At 44.8% G+C, this 12,061-nt stretch overlaps 2 protein-coding genes across 2 annotated transcripts in view; both read right to left on the bottom strand.

Moving 5' to 3' along the window:
- Positions 1-10,589, bottom strand: part of LOC144688603 (apolipoprotein L3-like) — a 155,018-nt gene extending 144,429 nt beyond the window's left edge. The window contains exon 1 of the mRNA XM_078555375.1: positions 8,342-10,589. Coding sequence (XP_078411501.1) covers positions 9,583-10,551 — 969 coding nt within the window. The 5' untranslated portion in view covers positions 10,552-10,589 and the 3' untranslated portion in view covers positions 8,342-9,582. The remainder of the gene's footprint in view (positions 1-8,341) is intronic.
- Positions 1-12,061, bottom strand: part of LOC144688610 (uncharacterized) — an 89,267-nt gene that overhangs the window by 17,257 nt on the left and 59,949 nt on the right. The gene's annotated exons all lie outside the window — the stretch shown is intronic.

The following is a 12,061-nucleotide window of genomic DNA, read 5'->3' as shown; positions in this document are numbered from 1 at the left end:
ATAAACAGACTGTGACAGGAAGGGACAGAGAGTGCAAATGTTAGAGTCTATTATAAAGGATGTTATAGCAGAGCACTTAGAAATACATAATATAAATCAAGCAGAGTCAGCATGGCTTCATGAAGAGGAAACCATGCTTGACAAATTTATTAGAATTCTCTGAGGAGGCCACAAGCTCGATAGATAAAGAGGAACCAGTAGATGTAATATATTTGGATTTCCAAAAGGTATTCAATAAGATACTGCACATAAGGCTACTTAATAAGATAAGAGCCAATGGTGTTGGGGGTAGTATATTAGCATGGATAGAGAATTGGACAACTAATAGAAGACAGAGAGTTGGGATAAGGGGGGCATTTTCAGGATGGCAACCTCTAACTAGTGGAGTGCCACAGGGATCAGTGCTGGGGCCACAATTATTTACAATATATATTAATGACTTGGATGAGGGAAGTGAATGTACTATCGCCAACTTTGCAAATGACACAAAAGTAGATGGGAAGGCAAGTGGTGAGGATGATGCAAAGAGTCTACAGAGGGATATAGACAGGTTAAGTGAGTGGGCAAAAACTTGGCAGATGGAATGTGGGAAATGTGAGGTTATGCACTTTGGCAGGAAGAATAGAGGAGCTGAATATTATTTAAATGGAGAAAGACTGCAGAAAGCTGCAGCACAGTGGGATTTGGGGGTCCTCATGCACGAATCTCAAAAAGCTAGCATACGAGTTCAGCAAATAATAGGGAAGGCAGATGAAATGTTGGCCTTTATTTCAAAGGGAGTGGAGTATAAAAATAGGGAAGTCTTGCTAAAACTATACAAAGCATTAATTAGACCACACCTAGAATACTGTGAACAGTTTTGGTCCCCTTATCTAAGGAAAAATATACTGGCATTGGAGGCAGTCCAAGGAAGGTTCACTTGGTTGATCCTGGGTATGGAGAGATTTTCTTATGAGGAGAGGTAGAGTAGGTTGGGCCTGTACTCATTGGAGTTTGGAAGAATAAGAGGCGACCTTATTGAAACATATAAGATTCTTAGGGGGCTTGACAGGGTAGATGCTGAGAGGTTGGTTCCCCTTGTGGGAGAGTCTAGGACCAGAGAACATAATCTCAGAGTAAGGAGTCGCCCATTTAAGACAGAGATAAAGAGGAATTTCTTCTCTCAGAGAGTAGTCAATCTGTGGAATTGTTTACCGCAGAGGGCTGAAGAGGCTGGGTCGTTAAGTATATTAAAGGCTGAGATCTGACAGATTTTTAATCAGTAAGGGAATCAAGGGTTATGGGGAAAAGGCAGGAATGTGTAGTTGAGGACTATCAGAGCAGCCATGATCTCATTGAATGGCGGAGCAGACTCGATGGGCTGAATGGCCTACTGCTCCTACGTCTTATGGTAAAATCTAAGAGTAAGTCAGCAGATAAGGCTAGACACTACAAAAATAATAAAAGGACAAAAGTAAAGGTTCTGTATCTAAACACACGTAGCATTCAAAACAAATCAGATGAACTGATAGCACAAATAGAAATAAATAAGTACGATCTGATAGCCATTACAGATACATGGCTACAGGATGACATAGATTGGGACCTGAATATTGAAGTGTACATGACATTTAGGAAGGACAGCAAGTTTGGAAAAAGAGGAGGAGTGGCTCCGTTAATCAACCTTCACATTAGAGCGGGGTCAGCTAAGTTCAGGAAACGAAACCAGGACGTAGGAGCGGTTTGGGTTGAGATGAGGAATGATAAAGGTAAGAAGTCACTTGTGGGAGTGGTGTACTGGCCCCCTAATTGTAACTACACAGTCGAACAGAGTTTAAAAGAAGAGGTAATGGGAGTTTGCCAGAAAGGTACAGCAATAATCCTTGGGGATTTTAATCTACATATAGACTGGAAAAATCAGATGGCAAAGGTAGCATAGATGAGGAGTTCATAGAATGTTTTCAGGATAGTTTCTTAGAACAGCATGTTCTGGAGCCAACCAGACAGTAGGCTCTACTAGACCTGGTATTGAGCAACGAGATAGGATTAATTGATAACCACCTAGTGAAGGCAGCCCTAAGTAGCTGCGATCATAATATGATTGAATTTTACATTCATTTGATGGCACATAGGGAAAATGTTAGAAGCTATTATTAAAGTTATAGCAGGGCACTTAGAAAAATTCAGGGCAATCAGGCAGAGTCAACATGGTTTTGTAAAAGAGAAATCATGTTTAACCAATTTATTGGAGTTCTTTGAAGGAGTCCCATGTGGATAAAGGGGAACCGATGGATGTACTATACTTAGATTTCCAGAAGGCATTTGATAAAGTGCCACATCAAAGGTTATTGCTCTACTAGACCTGGTACTGAGCAATGAGATAGGATTAATTGATAACCTCCTTTGTGTCGTCAGCAAATTTAGCAACCATAGGTAGGAAAGTAAAGGAGGCTACAAAGTGACATAGATAGGTTAAGTAAGTGGGCAAAGATCTGGCAATGGAGTATAATGTGGGTGAATGTGAAATCATTCATTTTGGCAGGAAGAATTAAAAGAAGCTTATTATCTAAACGGTGAGAGCTTGCAGAGCTCTGAGATTCAGAGAGATCTGGGTATCCTCATGCATGAATCACAAAAGGTTAGTTTGCAGTAATTAGGAAAGCTAATATTATTGAAAGATTATTGCCAGTGCCTCTGAAATTTCCACTCTCACTTCCTTCAATATTCTTGGATGCATCTCATCTGGTCCCAGTGCCTTATCAACTTTAAGTACTGACAGCTTATCCAATACCTTATCGATTTTAAACCCTTCGAGTGACTGAGTTTCCTCCTCTGTCACCATGGCCTGGGCAGCATCTACTTCGTAGGTAAAGACATGCAAAATATTCATTTAACACCGCAGCCTTGCCTCTTGCCTCTATGTGTAAATCCCCTTTTTTGTCCCTAATTGGCCCTACTCCTTTTAACACCCTTTTACTATTGATGTGGTTATAGAATACTTTGGGATTTCCTTTTATGTTAGCTGCTAGTCTTTTTTCATAATCCCCCTTTGCTCCTCATATTTGCTTTTTCACATCCCTTCTGAACCTTCGGTATTCAGCTTGACTCTCAATTGTATTTGCTACCTGACACCTGTCATAAGCACACTTTTTCTTCTTTAACTTAATTTCTAAATCCTTTGTCATCCAGGGAGCTCTGGATTTATTCCTTTTGAGGGAACATATACCTTGACTGTGCCCAAGCCATCTCCTCTTTGAAGGTAGCCCATTGTTCAGCTACTATTTTTCCCGCCAAACTTTGGTTCCAGTCTATCCGGCCCAGCCCCATTCTTTCCCCATTGAAGTCCGCTCTCTGCCAGTTGATTATTCTTACTCTGGATTGACCAAGATCCTTTTTCACCGTAATCCTAAACTTTATGAATACAATGATCAATGTGCCCTAAATGCTCCCCCTCTGTCGCTTAATCTACTTGGCCCACCTCATTCCGAAGAACCAGGTCTAGCAGTGCCTTTCTTGTTGGACTGGACACATACTGCCGTAGGAAATTCTCCTGAAAACAATCTAGGAGCGCTTGTCCTTCACTGCCCCTTACACTACCACTATCCCAGTCTATATACAGGTAATTAAAGTCCCCCCTTATAACTTCTCTACGATGTTTACACCTCCCTGTAATTTCCTTGCAGGTTTGTTCCTCTATATCCTTACTAGTAGCTGATGGTCCATATATTACACCGAGCAATGTAATTGCACCCTTCTTATTTCTTAGCTCTAGCCAAATCGATTCTGTCCATGAATCCTCTGACACATCCTCTTTCTCCAGTCCTGCAACACTGTCCTTAACCAAAAATGCCACCCTCCTCCTTTTTTCCCTTTCCTATCTTTTTTGAACACCTTGTAACAAGGAATATTTAGCACCCAGATCTGCCCTTCCTTAAACCACGTCTCCGTTACCGCCACAACATCATAATCCCGCAAGGCTATCTGTGTGCCTGTAACTCCCCAATTTTATTAACTATACTCCTTGCATTCACATACATGCAATGTAACCCTGAATTAGACTTCATTACTTGCTCCCTTACTCCAACCCCATCTATTAACTTACTATTCTCTGTTTTTGTGCTATCCACCTCTCCCAACATTCCGTGCACCCTGATATTATTTTCTAATATTCTCTCCTTGTTCCCACACCCCTGCTGAGTTAGTTTAAACCCTCCCTAACAGCACTAGCAAAACATCCCGCAAGGAACTCAGTCTCAGCTCTGTTCAGATGCAACCCATCCGGCTTGTACAGGTGGCATCTCCCTGAGAGCCAGTCCCAGCGTCCCAGGAATCTAAAGCCCTCCCTCCTGCACCATCTCTCCAGCCACGCATTCATCTGTCTCATTTTCCTATTTCTGTGCTCACTTGCACATGGCAATGGGAGTAATCCGGAGATTACTACTTTAGAGGTCCTGCTTGCTAATTTTCTACTTAGCTCCCTAAATCCTGATTGCAGGGCCACATCCCTCTTCCTACTTACGTTGTTAGTACCACGACCTCTGGCTGTTTGCCCTGCCCCACAAGAATGTCCTGTAGCTGTTCTGTGATGTCATTGACCCGAGCACCAGGGAGTCAACAAACCATCCTGAAGTCACGTTGATGGCCACAAAAACGCCTGTCTGCTCTCCTAACTAAAGAATCCCCTATCAGTACCTTCCGCTTTTCTTCCTCCCTTCCTGTACAGCTGGGCCACCCATAGTGCCACGGGCTTAGCTCTTGCTGCACTCCTCCAAGGATCCATCGCCCTCACCGATATCCAGGACGGAAAACCTGTTGGTGAGCGGGACCTCTGGCGACTCCTGCACTACCTGCCTGTTTCTCTTGCTATGCCTGGCGGTCACCCATTCCCTATCTGCCTGCTTGCCCCTAACTTGCATTGTGACCACCTCTCTAAACGTGCTATCCACGTAGTTCACTGCCTCACGGATGCACCTCAGTGACTCCAGCCGCTGCTCAAGCTCTGAAACGCGGAGCTCAAGCTTGTGCAGCCGGTGACACTTCCTGTACATGGGCTCCTCTGGGTCACGAGAAGTGTCCACGTCTCCCCACATGCTGCAGGATGGGCATTCCTCTTGGCTCAGCTATCCTGCCATGCCTTATCCTTAAACTTTTAAATCACTTAAACTTTGAAATCCTACTTAATAAACTTTACCAAAAAGTACAGTTCCTACTTTATTCTAAACCTTAGGAATAAAATAAACCTTAAACACTTACTAGATACTCACCAGATACTAAACCTTAAACAATTACTAGATATTCACCTTCGTGTCATCAGAAAATTGAGCAACCATACCTTCATTCCTTCATCCAAGTCATTTATATATAAACTGTAAAAAATTGAGGTCCGAGCACTGATCCCATCTTGTCAGCCTGAAAATGACCCATTTATGCCTACTTTCTGCTTCTTAGCTAAAAAATCCTCTATCCGTGCTAATATGTTACCCCCAATGCCATGAGCCCTTAGTTTGCGCAGTAACCTTTGATGTGGCACCATGTCAAATGCCTCCTGAAAATCTAAGTATAGCATCCACACATTTCCCTTTATCCTCTTTATTTGTTACTTCCTCAAGTAGCTGCAATAAATTTTCACAAAACCATGTGGACTCTGCCTGATGACATTGAGATTTTCTAAGTGCCCTGCTATAACCTCCTAAATAAAAGATTCCAGGAGGCTATTTAGGGCTGTAAGTCTCACCCTGAACCAATTAACAACCTGACAGCTGGAAATCCTACTCAACTTGCTGGCCATGCTCCCAACTTTTAAGCTGGGGTCTGGGGGTGGGTATTGGTGTGGCAGGGAGGGATCGAGGCAACCACCTCCATCTAAAATCCGGCCCATGTAATTTGGTGACGCTTTTCTGATTTCTGTAACAAAGCAAATTATCAGTCTAAAATGAGATATGAGGTATTCAATGTCAGTCCTGAAATTTATTAAAAATGCTCTAATAAAGCACAATAGTTTTGTTCTTCATATCAGCATCTGGCTTTCAACAGTGGACAGACTTTGCCAGCTATTGATTACACTTCCTTTCTATGGGACTTGGCGCTGGAACTTTGGGAGTGAAATTCAGTTGTGTGTAGCATGTCCCACTTCCAGCATAGCCCATGCAGTGTTAATGAAGTGGAGTGGCATGAAGTCATCGATGCAAACAGACCGATGCAGCGCGAGGATACCAGAATTGGTCAGTGCATGTACAGGTTGTGGTTAGAGGTGTCAGCTGTGGCTCAGTTCATAGCACCCTCGCCTTTGAATCAGAAGGTTGTGGGTTCATGTCCCACTCCCGGAAACCAAGAACTGTGAATGTACTCGAAAGAGTTACAATCTGTGACTGTTGATAACTCGAAAGAGTTACAGGTTGTGGTTTCCTTATTCACACACTATAAAGCAAAATGGGCCCTAATCTGTGATTATTTAAACAATCACTCAAACAGTTTCAGCTGAGGTACTTTTGTATTAGTTTTGTTTAGGCAAATCATTTGGAAGCACTGCAGTGATGTTCTAGAGCATCTGGGGGGCTTTTCTGACCACAAAAAGGTGGAAAATAACATTGCTTTGCATAGGTATAGGCCAGTGGTTGTAAGAATTTGGACCTGATTAAAATTTAGGGATGCTGGTGTCTTTAGTCAATTTAACTTTTGTATCCCAAATCCACAATTTATTTGGATCTCTCTCTCAGCTGACCTATAAGGTACAATCAAATGATGGAAGCAACCAGGTGTAGTGAATCAAAGTAGAATTTATTAAGCAAGAAGGGTAAATATGTTTAACAAAAGGTAGTGAAGACAGCATGGATTGACCCCCAAAGGCTATCAGCACAATCAAAGTCATTCTTTTCATCCTGATTTGAGCTGTGTCTTCAGGAAAGTTGTCACCATAGGAGCGATGGTGATGACTGTGCTGAAAGTCCTTGTGCCATATTTAGACATAGCTTGTATTAACCCTTTCAGTTGGTCAGCAGTGAGGTCACTAGCTTTCTCTCCCCACCTTCATGGCTCAAGTCATGTAACCAGTAACTGAAAACAGATGTGCATTCCTTGTATGCTATGTTATCTCTAGATGTTACGTGAATTAGAAGTACAAATGACATGTGGCCTCTTTATTCCATAAAATGGCAATTTGAGCTTCTCGAGATGTCTTCACACACATGGTAACTAGTCATGTATGTCCTGAAAGCTATCGTACCAGGATTAAGCAATGTCTCGGGGCAAAACAGGAAAAATGTAGGCCAGACCAGCTAGGCACAGCAGATTTCCTTCCCTAAAGGACATTAGTGGACCAGATGGGTTTTAAATGGCTTACTCAATCAATAATAAATGATCAATATGTTAGAAAACTATTCTAATTAAAAGGTAAATGTGTGTTGGTGCTAGCCTTCATCACTATATGGAGGGATTCATGCTGAGATTTATTTGGCCTTGTCTTTGAGACAAATGGGTTAGACCATAAGACATAGGAGCAGAAATTAGGCCATTCGGCCCATCGAGTCTGCTCCGCCATTCAATCATGGCTGATAGGTTTCTCAACCACATTCTCCCGCCTTCTCCCTATAACCTTTGATCCCCTTACCAGTCAAGAACCTATCTATCTCCGTCTTAAATACACTCAATGACCTGGCCTCCACATCCTTCTGTGGCAATGAATTCCATAGATTCACCACTCTCTGGCTGAAGAAGTTTCTCCTCATCTCTGTTCTAAAAGGTCTTCCCTTTACTCTGAGGCTGTGCCCTTGGGTCCTAGTCCCTCCTACTAATGGAAACATCTTCCCCACGTCCACTCTATCCAGGCCTTTCAGTATTCTGTAAGTTTCAATCAGATCCCCCCTCATCCTTCTAAACTCCATCGAGTATAGACCCAGAGTCTTCAAACATTCCTCATATGTTAAGCCTTTCATTCCTGGGATCATTCTCGTGAACCTCCTCTGGACCCTCTCCAGGGCCAGCACATCCTTCCTGAGATACGGGACCCAAAATTGCTCACAATATTCTAAATGTGGTCTGACCAGAGCCTTATAAAGCCTCAGCAGCACATCCCTGCTTTTATATTCTAGTCCTCTCGAAATAAATGCCAACATTGCATTTGCCTTCCTAACTACCGCGTCAACCTGCAAGTTAACCTTAAGAGAATCCTGGACTAGGACTCCCAAGTCCCTTTGCACTCCCGATTTCTGAATTCTCTCCCCATTTAGAATATAGTCTATGCCTCTATTCTTCCTACCAAAGTGCATGACCTCACACTTGCCCACGTTGTATTCCATCTGCCACTTCTTTGCCCATTCTCCTAACCTGTCCAAATCCTTCTGCAGCCTCCCCGCCTCCTCAATACTTACTCCAGACAAGCCAACTCTTATCAGCAAAACAGTTCTTCACACAGTACCAACAACCTTGAGTCTTGCAGCTGCACATTGCTAGCAGCCTGATCAATTACCTCTCAGCAGGCAAGAATTTAGGCTAGTCTGTTTAAAGTGGGGTTAATATGAGATCGCAAAATGTTAGTCCTAATTAACATAAAATCCAAAAATTAGTAGATTATTGAAATCTTGCGCCCTTGCTCGGAAACATGAGCAGGACATACAGAGGAGGAGGCAGAGAGGAGAAACTCTGGAGAAAGGGGTGGACTCTCCTTTGGAGTACCCTTTCCAGAAAAGGTCTTCCGGGGACATCACTCCTATGTCGCAATGAGTCAGGAGCAGTACCTCAGTATGCTTCATAAAGGAGATAGTGCCACCTCTTTCAAGTTGTGGCGAGGACATAAGGGTCTGCAAAGGGATATAGGTTGGTTAAGTGAGTGGGAAAAATGGAGTATGATGTGGGAAAATGTGAACTTATCCACTTTTGTATGAAGAATAGAAAAGCAGCATTTTACTTAAATTGAGAGAGATTGCAGAACTCTGTGGAATAGAGGGAGCTGGATGTCCTGGTACATGAATCAGAGTTAGTTTGCAGGTACAGCAAGTGATTAGGGAAGGCAAATGGAATGTTGGCATCGAGGTCTGGACAGAGTAGATAGAGAGAACCTGTTCCCATTAGTGGAAAGGTCATTCCCCTCCGCTGCTCCACCCCAAACTCCTTCAGGTCTACGCTCCTTAACTGTTGGTCTCCAACCCTTTCCTCCTTCAGGCTGCCTCTCTTTTTTACTTTTTCTTTCTGTCTTGATTCCTAAGAAGGTGGGCTGGGATCAGGAGAGTGTGTGAAACCTGGAAGACATGGATCCTGCACCCACTGTGAAATGTAACTTAGAGAGTGTATGTGTGAGACATTACTGTCAGGTTCCCTGTTTGGAAGCCATCCTGAAAGATAGGCTTGGCTCCAGTTGGGTGCATGTGGTTGGAGAAGGCCACACCCTTACCTGTGGAGCGAGGGCTGGAGGGGGGGAACCCATCCTGGGAATGATGGGTGTAGGGGCATCTGAAACAGCGCATCTGCGGGTTGGGGGGAGTCCAATTCCAAGGTAAGGGGGTGATGCTGAGAGCTGGCATCCTGAGAGATTGAATTCTCTGGGGGAAGGGGGCAATCAGGGGCCTCAGGTGGTGAGAAGTTAGAGTTTGGGAGTGGAAGTCAGGGGCTTCAGGGAGATAGGAGGCCTGGGGGGAGGAGGTTGGAAGCCTCGGTTAGAAGGTGGGGTGGGAGATCATTGTCTTGTGGGGGTAGTCGGGGAGTTTTGTAACATTCCCCCAGATTACCTTCTTCTAAAAATTGCTCCAAAGCTTCAAAAATCTGTTGAACAATTTTCAGTTTCCCTTTGATCTCTTCTGCCTTGTTCCATACCTGCTGAGCCAGCTCCTTCTTGTTGCCCTTGTGCAGGTTCATGGTCTCTGTTACCAGGGAGTAGACGTCCCATGCCACAAAGGCTGTGGACAATGCCGCAGTCGCCACCCAGGCAGTACTAGTCACCACAAGTGGCTTGCCAAACAGCAGGCTCTTGACGTAACCCATGCTGTCCACGAAATTACCACTCTGGAGGCTCCCAAGGAGCACTGACACCTTCCCTGCCAGTCCCTGCAGTACAGACATCTCTTCCAGTGCCTTCCTGGCCAGCACTGCGCTCACCAGCTTGTAGCCGTTATATCCCACCGAGATGGGACGGATGCCCAGCCGCTTTGCCAGGCCAGCAGCCATTTCCGCCTGGTTCAGTTTAGTCAAGCATTCAATGGCATGATAGGCCCCCTTGAAAGACTCCATCAGCTCTTGGCTGTCAATGTTGTACCGCTCAAGAATCTCATCCACTTTTTTCTGATGGCCCTTGTTCGCGTAGGCTTCCGTGATGCTGGCAGTGGTAGTGGTGAGCCCTCCAACCAGAGCTGCCCCAGTGAAACATAAGGTGACGCCTCCTGTGAAGGGCGCAGCGAGTAATCCTACCATCGCAGCAGTCCCTCCCACTGCACTAGTGCCACTGCCCACAATGGTGGCAATGCTAGCATTTCGGTGACATGTATCAATGTCATCCGCAACTGTTTGCAGATCAACGATGCTTTGCTCGATGCGCTTTTTAAGGACAGGGAAGAGGATGACAAAGCGTTCCAGCCTCATGTACATATTCAGCACTTTAACAGAAGCCTGTTCATTCGTCGTCCGCGTCCTGTTGGATTTTATAAACAAGGCACAGGTTGCTTTACTGCTCAGAACCAACCTTACTCTACAGAGGGAACTCTGTGACAGAAGAGATTCCACTCCCCCTCAACTCTCAAGAAAACTAGCACAGGTTAGATACAGAATACAGCTCCCTCTACACTTTCCCATCAAACACGGCTAAGGCAGGTACAGCGTGGGGCTAGATATAGAGTAAAGATTAACTAGCATGAGCGTGAGATGGTGGGGAGTCGGATGGGGTACAGTGTGAGAGGGTGGGGAGTTGAATAGGGTACAGTGTATGTGAGAGGCTAGGGAATTCAATGGGGTATACTGTGGGTGGAATAGTCCGTGCCCGCTGGCATCGGCTGTGTTCGGTGGCTTGAGTGGACAATATGGCGAGAAGGCCAAAAATCAGTTTCACAATGTCATGAAACCAGTTTGCGATCATCCGCACAGCCTGTCGATGGCGGGCCACGTTCCCTGCCATCGGACATCGGGAACCTCACTGTAAACATCAGCATATCATTATAAGCCCAGCCTGCCAGAATCATTCTCTCCGCCCCCCCCCCCTCCCCCCAGCCAGCTGGATCATTTGCACATGCCAGCGGGAAAACATGCTGGTGCAGAACGCGTCTTTATAACTGTGATGTGACGTGCAGAAGTCAGGACTTACCACCAAACCCTTGCTCGCATCGTGAACATCCGAGGAGCAGAAGATACTGGAGCCCAACAGTAATGACATGCTGGAGTGTCTCAAAGGAGGAACACTAGGTAGAGAATCGGTAAGTTATAGGGAGTAATGTCTGTAGCTTGGGGCCTATGCAACTGAAGGCCCAGCCATCAAAGCTGGAGCGATTGAAATCAGGGATGCTCAAGAGGCCCAAATTAGAGGATGACAGACATCTCTGGGGATGTGGAGTTGGAGGAGATTAGAGATATGGAGGGGCCAAGCAATGGATGAATTTGAAGACAAGGATGAGTTTTAAAAATTCACGGTATTGCTTGACCAGGAGCCAATATAGGCCAGCAAGCACATGATGGTAGGGGAACGGGATCCAACGTGAGTTAAGACACGGGATGGAAATTTATAGCTCCGTTGCAGTGGGGGCAGGACCTTAAATGCAGCAAGCCATTCAAAACTCCATTGACTTTTGCAGGACTGTAAAGTTCCGTTCATGGACAGCGGTGTGCAATCATCATTGAGTTACATAGTTTTCTGGGTGAGTCTGAAAATGCCATTGGAAATATACGATCCGTTGTGGCCCTTCAACACTTGGGATTTTCTTGTAAGTCTTTAAGGCCCTTATGTTTCTTTCCTCCAGCACAAATGAAGACAGTTGTGTATTTTACCAGCAACGGTACAATGATTGCCTGCAGAGTGTTCATGTTCTCATGAGTCAGAGTGAAGCTCCTAACACCACGCTGGGTAAGGGGCAACATGTTTTTTTTTATTCGTTCATAGGATGTGGATGTT

The sequence above is a fragment of the Cetorhinus maximus genome, chromosome 1 (assembly GCF_964194155.1).
Source record: "Cetorhinus maximus chromosome 1, sCetMax3.hap1.1, whole genome shotgun sequence".
Taxonomy (NCBI): Eukaryota; Metazoa; Chordata; class Chondrichthyes; order Lamniformes; family Cetorhinidae; genus Cetorhinus; species Cetorhinus maximus.
This window is presented reverse-complemented; position numbering and strand designations above follow the sequence as displayed.